The sequence below is a fragment of the Mustela erminea genome, chromosome 10 (assembly GCF_009829155.1).
Source record: "Mustela erminea isolate mMusErm1 chromosome 10, mMusErm1.Pri, whole genome shotgun sequence".
In the NCBI taxonomy this organism is placed as follows: domain Eukaryota; kingdom Metazoa; phylum Chordata; class Mammalia; order Carnivora; family Mustelidae; genus Mustela; species Mustela erminea.
In genome coordinates this window covers 22,123,665-22,137,207 of record NC_045623.1, presented here as the reverse complement: position 1 = coordinate 22,137,207, position 13,543 = coordinate 22,123,665, and the positions used below count along the sequence as shown (strand labels likewise).

Below are 13,543 nucleotides of genomic sequence, written 5' to 3'. Positions count from 1 at the left end.
AATGTATGCATGAATGTTCATAGCAGCTTTATATGCAGTAGCCAAAATCTAGAAATGACTCAAATGCCCACTAATAGAATAAATGGATGAACAAACTGTGGTTTACTCATACATTAGAATGCTGTTCAGCAATTTTTAAATAAGCAAAATAATGATATATATGAGACACGGATAAGTGTTAAAAACATAATGCTGAGTGATAAAAGCCGAACTAAAGAGAGTATACTCAGTATCATCCTGTTTATTAAATTTTTAGAAAAAATAAATATGCTATACTGATTAAAAAGTAAATTAGTGATTACTTGAGAGAAGAAGACAGGAATTACAAGAATCCATAAGGAAATTTTGGGTGTGATGGCCATGTTTATTTTCTTGATGATGATGATGGTTTCAGAGGTATAAACACATTTCACAATTGATCAGATGGTATACTTTTAATATTTGCAATTTATTGTACTTCAGTTATATCTCAATAAATAGATCTTTAAAAATCTCAAGTGTTATTATAGCTAAATGCATCTAGACTAGGAAAAGTGGGTAAATGGGAAAGCTACCTCCATCCTGTTTTGTTGTTCTATAGGAAAACCATGTCTACTAACACTGTTTTTTAAAAAGCATATGCTCAGAAAATATACATAGTATAAAGATACACAAGCATCACAAAGTGATAATCAAATTCTTACTGGAATATTGGAGATAGTTATTGATATAGATATATAGATAAAGATAGATAGATATAGATATACAGATAGATATAAAGATATAGATAATAGCTATTAAAACCTTAAGGTAAGTTTTCTGGACTTGTAAAACTACTGAAATGGTGTAGCTTTTATAAATTATTATTCATTAATTTCGACTAAGAAAAATGAATGCTAAAATCATTCTGAGAAGTTCGAAAAAAATGAAAAATTTCATCAACAACTTTTCCACTTGAATTGTCATTATATTCTTCTGATTGCTTCAAAAGAAATAATCTGCCCAAACATAGAAAATTGTTGGAAATATAATAGACTTGTAATAACCTGCTTTTATAATTAAAAAAGAAAAAATATTGAAATAACAATGTTTTGAAGACTTGAGTTATAATGTCTACAACTTGATATTTAGTAAAGAAATTTCCCTGTTTAAAAGACTACAAAAGTAATTTTATTGATAAAGAATACAGGCAATGTAGTTATTTTTTTAATTTAGCTTTTCCTCACATCTTTGAAGTGTATTATCAAGCTAGGAAAAATAAAAAAACCCAAGGTTATGGATTAGTGTCGGTTATATATTTTGTGCCTGCTTGAAAGTATTCACATGCCCAGACCATGTTTTCCCTGCTGGGTTCTGTACCCAGGTGCTACCTGCTTAGAGAGGGAAAATTTATCTAATCTCCACAGGATACCTAGTACACAAGCAGTAGCCTGGGAACCAAGTTCTCCATTTATAAGACAGAAAGATCGCATAAAACCTTGGACTGCTACATGGATCATAGTTGCTCCCTCATATCAAAAATGTGTAAGAATATTTGACATGCCATAGTTGTAAGATGATAAAAAAGAACATAAATAATAAGAAGAAAATTATATAGTAATACATAATTAAACTGACATATAATATATAACTTTATATATATATAATTAATACTAGTATTATAAGCACTTTATATTCATGAGCTTTTTTTAAAATATATATACTTACTAGGGAGATTACATTACTATTCCCACTTGATGATTGAGAAATTAAAACTTACATAAAGTAAAAATAAATAAATAAATAAATAAATAATGAAACTTAGAGTAATTACATGGAGAAATGTAGTTAAGCCATTCTGGAATTCAAAATCAGATTTTTCTGATTCTATAATCCATTTTTTTATTCATCCCACTATGCTGAAATTAAGTGATCTGAATTATGACTCTATATATTGATTTTGGCATTTTCATATAAACTAACTTGTCATACTTAAAAAATTTTTCTTAGATTTGCTTTTATCCATTTGATGTTGAATTCTTTGAAGTTTTCAGACTGTAATTCAAATATGGCCACATTTAGCATTTTTTGCCACAACAGTACCATTCCATAGATGTAGGATAATACAGAGATTATAGAAATGAAACTACATACTGAACAGATTTGCATCTAAATTGGAATGACACTATTTCCAAAGAAGGGATAATTTCAATTTTTGGAATAATGTATCACTGATCTTTTTATATCATTTTCATCATTACAACTGCTTATCAAGCACTAAAACAATGTATATATGGCACCATTCCTATCTCTTATCATTTTTAGTTTAATTTCTACACAATCACTTGCAGAGATTCAAAAGTCTAGATAAATGGAATACAAAATGATAATGGAAAACAAAATGAAAAGAAAATATATGAGTAAATTTTTAGAGAAAGATACATTAACATATTCAGATAAGATGAACTAATTTCACAAAAGGAGGCAGAAAGTTTTACTGTGATTTTAAATCTATTTGAGGGGCGCCTGGGTGGCTCAGTTGGTTAAAGCCTCTGCCTTCGGCTCACGTCATAATCTCAGGGTCCTGGGATTGAGTCCCCCATTGGGCTCTCTGCTTAGCAGGAAGCCTGCTTCCTCCTCTCTCTCTCTGCCTGCCTCGCCTACTTGTGATCTGCCTGTCAAATAAATAAATAAAATCTTTTAAAAATAATAAAATAAAATAAAATCTGTGTTTGAATTCCTTCTTTTCCTCATATTTTTTTTTCAAGTGGGAAAGACTAAATTGTTTTTGAAATTTATATGCCCATACAATAATATAATTTAGGAAGTAAGATGAGTTTTATGTATGGCTATTATTTGGATAGATTGATAAAGATAAACCTTATAGTGAAATATCTGCATTTATTTACTTTTTCAAAACTAATTACATATCATATTGAACAAGTGTTCTTTTTAAAGCTCCATAGGGTTTCACGAAACTGCAAGATGTAAAACAGCATAATAAACTTATTTTTGCTACTCACTGTCACATTCACTAAAGAATTCATTAATGAGTCTTCTGAAATTATTTTTCTTAATTGTTTAGCAGTTTTTCCAAATAAACAGCTAGAGTTACTCCAAGATTTTGAATGTGGCTTATGGATTAGAAAATTAAGAATTAATCAAGGAATATATATAGTAATCTTTTCTCCTAGTACATCTGTCCTTGGTAATTTACTCGAAGCCCCTTGGCCAGAAAGTTTCTGGTTAGCAGTTGTGAAAACATATGGAAATATTTTAGGGAAACCATTTTTATATATTCTAAGGGTTGATACTGTAATCAGCCTATGAAACACAGAGGCTATTATGACATATTTTAAAATATGTAACATCAGATTCGATGATTTGTTTTGAAAAAAGAACATATTGTGATAGACTAAAACTGTAATTCAAAAACTCTAAACTGCACCCCCGTGAGCATGAGTGTAGTATATGGGAAAGAAAGTGGAGTACAGTCTGTGCATGGGGTTAGTATGGGGATGACAAAGGAAGCCCTGTCTGAAAAAGACATTTAATCAACATGTACATAAACAAATATCTTTCAGGGTGGTAAATTTTGTGAGTATTCATAATTAATTTATATTTTTAAGAGATATTCATTAATGTTAATTTTTTCTCTTCTGTATTTCTTTTTTTTAAAAGAATTATTTTATATTTATTTGAGAGAGAGTGTGTATGCAAGCACGAGGAGAGGGGCGGGGCAGAGGGAGATCTCAAGCAGACTCCAAGCTGCGCTGAGCACGGAGCCAGACACGGGGGTTCGATCCCACGACCTCGAGATCATGACCTGAGCCAATATCAGGAGTCAGATGTTCAACCAACGAGCCACCCAGGCATCCCTACTGTATTTCCTTTTTATATATTCTCACCATTTATGATTAACAAAGTTTAATCTTAATTTCCATTGCTTAAGTTCCAGAAGGCCTGTAACTATGTATAGCAATAGACTAAATGAATATATGAAATGAAACCATCCACTGATATAGTTCATCCATATTACTCATTTATGTTGCCAGAAAATAAGGTTGTGTGTATTACAAAAACAAATTTAGTCTATGAAACTGATGTTTTGTAGTTTAATTTTAAAATAGATGGGGCGCCTGGGTGGCTCAGTGGGTTAAGCCGCTGCCTTCAGCTCGGGTCATGATCGCAAGGTCCTGAGATGGAGCCCCACGTCGGGCTCTCTGCTCAGCCGGGAGCCTGCTTCCTTCTCTCTCTCTGCCTGCCTCTCTACCTGCTTCTGATCTCTCTTCTGTCAAATAAATAAATAAAATCTTTAAAAAAAAAAAATTAAAAAAAAATAGAACTTTGGGGTGCCTAGGTGGCTCAGTGGGTTAAGCCTCTGCCTTCGGCTCAGGTCATGATCTCAGGGTCCTGGGTTCGAGTCCTGCACCGGCTCTCTGCTCAGCGGGGAGCCTGCTTCCCCCTACCTCCCCACCTGCCTCTCTGCCTACTGTGATCTCTCTCTGTGTGACAAATAAATAAATAAAATCTTTCAAAAAATAAAAATAAAATAGAACTTTGGTAGACTCGAAATTAAGTTTTCTTTACAATATTCATAGAATAAATATTTATCACTTGTGTGTAATCAATACATGATATTGGAAGATCTGAGAGTATATTATTATGTATTGCTGAATGAGTTTATCATTTAATTTAGTATAATATAATGTGTTAACATTTTGTATTGAGTCAAAGGCTTAGGTATACACAGGTTGAAAACAGTCAGAAACAGAATCTCAACTGAAAGTGTGACAAATGTTAATTATATTTAAAATTGTGCCACAGTTTATGTATATAAGTACAGGAATGTAATATCTTCCTGCACCAAATGTACATTGTTCTTTCTATGAAAAATACTGTCTGTGTCTATGTGTTATATTCACTAACAACCAAATACAGAAAATCTTCCATGTTAATCTTGCCTATTAATTTGTAATATAATACAGAGCTTTATTACACTTTGAAAAATAAATTACACAGAAATTGTATAAAAGCAGATCACAGTACAGAATATTATCTCAGGAGTGAATCCTTTTATGGGGTCAAGATTCAGGTCTGTTTGTTCTGTTAATAACTGACTAAATGAAAATTAAAGGACAAACTACCAAATCCAATGACGGAAGGATTAAAAGAAAGAATGTGATGATCATTAATTGGTGAATTATGACTGGAAGGAAACTTTTTACTACAACCTTCGTATTATTAAAGAAGTGATTTTTAAAAACATACATTCAGCTTTCGCAATATGAACTCTATTTTATACCTTGGAAACGTTAACAAAGAACAGAGAAAGGCAGAATATCTGACTTGTACATTTCCCTAAATTAATCTCCCAGAAAAGGAAGTGAAGAAAATGTTCTTTTCTCCAAAGAAAATAATGCAAAGTACCGAGAGTGAAGCCATTTGCCCTTCGCAGGAGAATAGCCTGCCTGTGTTCAAATCAACCAATCTCTATGTTTCCCAGTCCTTACAGCCATCATTGTCTACTCATTCTCTTAACGAACAATAAAAAACATCACCACTACACCCGCAGGAGAAGAAAGTAGGTCACCCTTTCGTTTTCAACGTGGCTCTATCACGTATCTTGATTGTAACTGTTATTAACACAGTTCATCTGATTTAACGATATTCAACGTCAAGTAAACTTTGATTTATTTTTACCTCAAAAACTTCTTCATCCAGAATCCTTGTTCCAAACACCGTGATTCCATTGGTGTCAACGATTGCTCTCTCACTTCTATCAAGTGGTTTTGTGGTTTTCTTCTTACAATCAACAATCATTGTCACAGTTTTCTTCTCCACGCTGATTGCTACTCGATGCCACCTAAAAAAGCCAAGTTATTCTTTTGTAGGCTTCAAAGACATTGTTGTCATCATTATTCAGGTTAAAAATACGATGTACTTTAAATTGTGAAAGTGAGCTGAAACTGTCCAAAATGTAGGCTCATTTTTTAATCAATCCGTTAACAGGTGACTACTTACTATTTACCCAGAAGAGTATTAGGTAGTAAAAAGGACACAAACAGTATAAAATTCACATCAGGGGTGGCTGTCTATGCTGATAAGGAAGTACCCATCCTTTGGTTCACTTTGTGTGGTTGTAACAAAAGCTTAATCTCATCATGTCCTGATGAGTGTATTTGATAGAGATCAGGGGTGGGATACACGGTAAGTAATAGTTTCTATGTACGTAAATGCTTTCTTCCGAATGGAATTCCACTTAATTTTTTTTTTCTCTAGAGATCCCCTGAGATGAACTGTAGAAGGGTATGTCTACTAACTGAATGACTGCTCCATCTGGAACAACTGAACGTCCTAATTGTACAACACAATGTGCTCCTCTGTCCTTATTCACATTTATTTCAAGTGCTTTCGTTTTCTTTTTCCACTTTAATTTCAAGACAGTTATAGATCACTCCTGTGGGCAGGATCCAAAACTGAGACACAATATCTCTCCTTCTTTCCAGGGTTGGCAGGAAGTGGGAACACTGAAAGAAAGCATAGTCAGCGCATGTGTGGAGTGAGAGTCTCCATTCACGGGGAAGCTACTGCTTCAGCTAATTCAGGGCGGCGATGACAGGCTTCAGGGGTAGACATGGTCAGCCCTTTGGAAACATATAAACCCTAATCTTACTGTAAAATGGTGGGTTTTATTAACAATATCTGGTGCTAACATAAACCACTGAGTGAGGTTCACTTGGATTTTGCAAGCCACTCTGGTTTATATTTTATTTTTTTTTCCAAATGAAAAATTCTAGATTAATATTGCAGAAGTGTCTAGGACTACATCCATAAAATAAAATACCCAAAAAATTGCAGGAGCCTTCCTAAATGCCTTTCAAGTGACTTGGCATGGCTACTGATGAGGACCAAGTATATTTCCATATATACTTAATCTTTGGTCTTTCCATAGCACATTCAACTAGCACAGGAGTCTGCTTAGTTTGAATTGTGCAAAGATTTATTTTGGAGCCACCTAATACTGTGAGAGTAAAATTTACACGTATTTCTGCCAAGAAGCCTGTGTCTTTACTTAAACCATCTCTACCGTTGTACGTATGTGCTTTTCATTAGCAGAAAATAAAAATGATTTCCACTGTTAAAAGCTGATTAGGACTCTGAACTTGATCTTACTGTTGATTAATTTCAGCTCGGATGATAATGATACATCATAATCATGGTATTAAAATACTAAACCACCCCTAAGTTTTAGAGTCAGTCTTAATCCCTTTTTCATATACTTTACACTCACATTATCAGAAAATCCTTATATTCAATGTATATACAGAATCCAGTGTCTCTTGACTACCCAATCTGCAAGTTCTCTCATCTAGACTCCTAACTAGTCTCTGCCTCCACGTTCATGCAACCAGAGTAACCATTTATTTTATCTTTTTTTTCCTTACCTATGGTGTTCATTTTTAAACTTTTTAATATCTTAATTTTATATTTTTTTCAGTGCTCCAAGATTGTTTATGCACCACGCCCAGTGCTCCTCGCAATATGCGCCCTCCTTAGTACCACAAGGCTCATCCATCCCCCATACCCCTCCCTTCCAAAACCCTGAGTTCATTTCTCAGAGTCTACAGTCTCTCAGGCTTCGTTTCTCCCTCTGATTTCCCCAATTTACTTTTCCTTTCCTTCTCCTAATGTCCTCCATGTTATTCCTTATGTTCCACAAATAAGGAAAACCATGTGGAGATTCCACAAAAAATTAAAAATGCAGTGACCATTTTAAAATACAACTCCAGGGAAGCTTGGGTGGCTCAGTGGTTAAAGCCTCTGCCTTCAGCTCAGGTCATGATCTCAGGGTCCTGGGATCGAGTCCCGCATCGGGCTCTCTGCCCAGCAGGGAGCCTGCATCCTCCTCCTCTCTCTCTCTGCCTGCCTTTCTGCCTACTTGTGATCTGTCTGTCAAATTAAAAAAAAATAATAAATCTTTAAAAAAAAATTAAAAAAAAAATACAACTCCAGCAATTGCGCTACTGGGTATTTACCCCAAAGATACAGATATAGTAAAAAGAAGGGGCACATGTACCCCAATGTTCATAGCAGCAGTGTCCACAATAGCCAAACTGAGGAAGGAGACAAGATGCCCTTCAACAGATGAATGAATAAAGATGTGGTTCTGGGGCGCCTGGGTGGCTCAGTGGGTTAAGCCGCTGCCTTCGGCTCAGGTCATGATCTCAGGTCTTGGGATCGAGTCCCGCGTCGGGCTCTCTGCTCAGCAGGGAGCCTGCTTCCCTCTCTCTCTCTCTCTGCCTGCCTCTCCATCTACTTGTGATTTCTCTCTGTCAAATAAATAAATAAAATCTTTAAAAAAAAAAAAAAATAAAAATAAAGATGTGGTTCATATATACAATGGAATATTACTCAGCCATCAGAAAGGATGAATATCCACCATTTGCATCAACATGGATGGAAATGAAGGAGATTATGCTGAGTGAAATAAGTCAAACAAGAAAGACAATTATCATATGATTTCACTCATTTGTGGAACATAAGGAATAGTGCAGAAGACATTAGGAGAAGGAAGAGAAAAATGAAGGGGTGAAATCAAAGGGGGGAGATGGACCATGAGATACTATGAATCCCAGGAAGCGTACTTAGGGTTTTAGAGGGAGGGGGTGGAGGGATGGGTGAGCCTGGTGGTGGCTATTAAGGAGGGCATGTATTACATGGAGCACTGGGTGTCATATGCAAACAATGAATCATGGAACACTACATCAAAAACTAATGATGTATTGACAATGGAATACTATGCAGCCGTCAAAAGAAATGAAATCTTGCCATTTGCGACGACATGGATGGAACTAGAGGGTATCATGCTTAGTGATAGAAGTCAATCAGAGAAAGACAACTATCTTATGATCTCCCTATATGAGGAAGTGGAGATGCAACATGGAGGGTTTGGGGGGTAGGAAAAGAATAAATGAAACAGGAAGGGGATAGGGGGAGGAAGAGGGTGGTGGGGTTATGGACATTGGGGAGGGCACGTGCTATGGTGAGTGCTGTGAAGTGTAAACCTGGCGATTCACAGACCTGTACCACTGGGGATAAAAATACATTATATGTTTATAAAAATATTAAAAATTTAAAATTAAAAAAAAAAACTAATGATGTATTGTATGGTGACATACAGTAGATAACATAATAAAATAAAAAGAATACAAATCAGATCAAGTCTCTGCCTTGCTAAAAACCATCTGATATTCTTAGCAAAAAGCTGAAGTCCTTACTCTGCTCCACAGGGGTGTGCCCTGGCTCTCTGACCTCACACCCAATTTTTGCTTTCTCGCTCCCTGCACAAGAGCCACACTGCTGCGTCTTTACCATTCTTTGCATGTGTTCTTCACTCTGCTGGAAACATTCTTTCTCCATAACCCCACATAGTCCACTCCTTTACATCCAACATGCCTTTGCTCAATGCAACCATATCAAAGAGATATTCTATTGAAAACAGTATACCCTTAAATTCCTTACCCTGATATTTTCATATCATCACTTTTTGTATTAACTAATAAGGACAGTATGTAAATTGCTCATAAATCTTAGTTTTTCCTGCCACAGAGGTGAAGTTTTCTCCATGGTCCTGACAAGGATACACTGAGTGTGGATATACATTTTTTTTTTTCCATCTGCACTGCTATTTCCTTCTTACACCTATAATTAAGTGTCATATTTCAGATAAGGCTAGTTTTAGAAGCCTAGATTCAGCAATAAAATACCAAGTAAAAATTTTTTTAAGATTTTATTTATTTATTTGTGAGAGAGAAATAGCAAGAGAGAGCACAAGCAGGAAGGAGAGGGAGACGCAAGTGCCCTCCGAGCAGGGGGCCCAATGCGGAGCTCAACGTTAGGACCCTGAGTCGAAGGCCGATGCTTAACTGACTGAGTCACCTTGGCACCCCACCAGGTAAATTTAATACAAATTTATTTGTATTTAGCTGCTCCCTAAGTGAAAGGTAATATTCTCAATGCAGAATTTAGAATCCAGCATGGTTTTCAGAAGAGTATGATGATCACTAGGTAGTGTAACTATCTAAGTTCAAATCCTACCTCTGCCACTTTGGAAATACATCACCTCAGGAAAGTCACTTAAACTTTCTGTACCTCAGTCCACTTTTCTATAAAATGGGTTTATTAACATTATTTTCTTCAAAGAGTGAAAAATTAAATGAATTGACTATGTATAAAGTGCTTCAAACAGTATATAGCACAGATCAAGCATTATAAAAAGCTTCTTATGATTGTCAGTATTAACATGCTTAATAATAAGTAAATCAAAGCAGGTCATTCCTCTGCTCAAAATGTCTGCAGCGACTTGCATTTTACTCCAGATGGAATGCAGAATGCTTACAGCCATCTACAAACTGTTATGCCCTTTGGCCTCCCATGGTTTCTCCATCCTCATCATTCCGCTCTGCTCCTGCCATGCTGGTATCCTTGACATTGTTTAGACCAAATCAGTCACACCTGGAATCAGAGGCTGTGTATTCGCTTCCCCTCCTCCTGGAATAGCATATACTTCTAGTTATCTGCAGGGCATGCACCCCAGATTCGTCACCAGTCACCTCCTTCTATCTTTTTTTTTTTTTTTAAAGGTCAGAGTTGGGAAGTGACCTTTATTTTTTTTAAGATTTTTATTAATTTATTTGACAGAAAGAGACACACAGCAAGAGAGAGAACACAGCAGGGGGAGTGGGAAGGAGAGAAGCAGGCTTTCCACTGAGCAGGTAGATGGGATCATGACCTGAGCTGAAGGCAGATGCTTCATGACTGAGACACTCAGGCACCCCATTCACCAGTCACCATCTTAGTGAGATTTTTCCCTGATCTCATTCCTTAAAATTGCACCCTCCACCACGATTCCCTATCCTCTCCACTGCTCTATTTCTTTCTCTCTCACTTATCACCACCTGATATGCTCTTTATTCATATATATATATATATATTAAATTGGACATCATTTGGCCACCCAGACTGCAAAAGAAACTATGTAAAATTAGGTATGTTATGTTTCATTCATTTATGTGTCTCCAAGCTCTAGAAAAACTGCATCACACTTCATGAATATTTCTTAAATGGTTAAATGAAATAATTGCTTTCAATACAGTTATAACATTGGATTATTATATTACTTACTTCCCATCAGCAATGTTAACAGTTCTGAAGAGGGGATAGTCTTCTGGGGCAGGTTTTCCAGTGTGGTCTTCAAACAGGAAAACAGGTGATCTCCCAACCTCAACACCAATTTGCTGAATACCGTGCTCATTATATATAGATAAAAGGAAAGACTGAATTCCTTTTTTGGGTTTTATTGTAAATAATATTGAAAAATCTTCTGGAAAATTTCCTCCTGAGAAGAGAAAGTCAAAGGGTCAAAAATTACAAATTCTCAAATTATTCCTGGATCACCCTATTTTTTTTTTTAAACTTTGTAGGCGGCCATAATAAGTCATATAAATTCTAACAGTCATAATGATTAAGGTTAAAAAAACAAATGGGAAGGAGATGACAATAAGCTTTCTCTGCTATAATTGCCCAAGCTAAGTTCAAACTTTAAAGCCACTCATTTAAAGCACAATGATTATGTAAAATTAAATTCAAAGTTAGGAAACAAGATTGACCATGGTGCTAGTGCAATATTAAATATACAAGAACTTTTAAAATATGAAAGTACCACTTTTTGTATAAGATTTGTATTTTCATCCTTGTCTGATCTGTGGCACCCTCTCTTTAAGGAAAGTGCTCTAAGGACACAATATATGAAGGTACTTAAGTCATCCCTCAAAAGTTAAAGAGTTTCTGATCAGTTTTTCCTATCATACAAAGGCAAAGCTTATGTCATTATACATCATAATTGTTAGATACTTGGTTAATTTTATTCTGAATTCAAGAGGATTATCTCTTTATTTTTTTCTTTTTTTTCTCCTCTTACCATCATACTCCAAATATCCAGAATGGGGCCAAATCTACATAAGTGCTTAGTAAGTATTTATTAAATAAATATATCAGTTAAATGATTATCACAAATATATCTCAGATAGTTAAACAATGTCTACTCATGTATTTTTATAAAAACATTGCATATTAAATTCCACAATTTATTTTTCAAAAACACTTTTACATATATATCTTACTATCCTGGAATGTAAGCAGACATTATTGTTTGAAGAAGGAGATTATTTCAGTTAGAAAGTTTTCCATATGCAGAAGTGGACTATCTGTGCATGTGTGATCAGAGATATCTGGGCCAGGAACATCCATATTCAAGCCATTCATTCTGAATTCTATTCTACATGGTAAAAATACTATGAATATAACTGCCATAGAGTCAAATTCAAAAGATTATATTAGACAAGCAATTCCACTTCTAAGAATTTATTGAAATAGGAATAATACTTATGTGTAAAGATATGTCAATCCACCAGAACACTACTTATAATCCTAAAATATTAATATGGCCTACAATGGTTGGGACTGGCTAAATAAAATATAAAACACTTATATAGTATAAGTAGCCACTTAAAGAATTAGGAAACATTTTATGAAATTGAAATTATTTAAAATGTGGAAATTAAATAAGAGTATGTCATAAAGCAGTCACTTAATGTTAACTACTTAGTTCTGTAATATCTATTTATATCTGTATCTATATCTTTAACTTTATCCATATCTATCTATATCTAGATAAATAGATTTATCCTAACTAAAAAATGTTTATGTTTACTTAAAACTCTTATTTTTAATTTTTAAAATAATTTATCAAAAACTTTGGTATATCACAAATAGGTCATAAAAACTTTGCTATCACAGGAAAAAATAAGAACTATACATATATATAGTTTTGTTTCATTTAAGTGTCATAAAGACATCTAATTTTGTATTTCTGTAAATCAACAGAAGGAAAATAATCATATAAATAAAATGAAAAGGTAATGAAACATAAATTAATACAACAAGTTTTACCTGCTTATACTATAAATAAAAATCTAGGTAGGTAATTTAGCCTGTTATTGAAAAAGCTCCATAGAAAATAAACTTTTTTTTCAAATAGGTAACTCAGAGTGTTGAAAATCACAGGAGTTCTTTCCCTAGATGTACATTATTCAAGTATCTCTACACTGAGAAAAAAAAGATGCTAAAATATTGTAAGTTATGGGAAAACAATGTTTTTTCATTTTTGCAAAAACATGATGAATTAATGTCTGCATAAAGACATTTAAGGAAAAAGAAATTTTCAGAAAGAATATATTCCTATAAGACTAAATAGATTATAGAAAATTCTAATCAATCATCCAATTTGTACAGCACAACTTTTGAAATGATCAGCTGTTAACCACACTAATGAGCAAAGTTTTTCAATTACAGAAGTATTTTCCAATTTAAAATTAGGCAATAAGATTTTAATTATAATCTTTAAGTTATGACCTTTAAAAAAGAAAACTTAGTTACCTAAAGAATCATGACTTGATGTCAAAATATTCAGTCTAATCTAGGCATCCCACCTTAGTTTCTTCCCTATAAGACATTAAACAAA

The 13,543-nt window shown here is 34.2% G+C and overlaps 1 protein-coding gene across 6 annotated transcripts in view; it reads right to left on the bottom strand.

The window, feature by feature from the left end:
• The window catches only part of COL11A1 (collagen type XI alpha 1 chain), a 201,878-nt gene that overhangs the window by 162,084 nt on the left and 26,251 nt on the right, over positions 1-13,543 (bottom strand). For all 6 annotated transcript variants that reach the window (XM_032302425.1, XM_032302426.1, XM_032302429.1 and 3 more), the window contains exons 3-4: positions 11,146-11,359; positions 5,662-5,824 (exon numbers count right to left, since the gene is read on the bottom strand). In XM_032302425.1, coding sequence (XP_032158316.1) covers positions 5,662-5,824; positions 11,146-11,359 — 377 coding nt within the window. The remainder of the gene's footprint in view (positions 1-5,661; positions 5,825-11,145; positions 11,360-13,543) is intronic.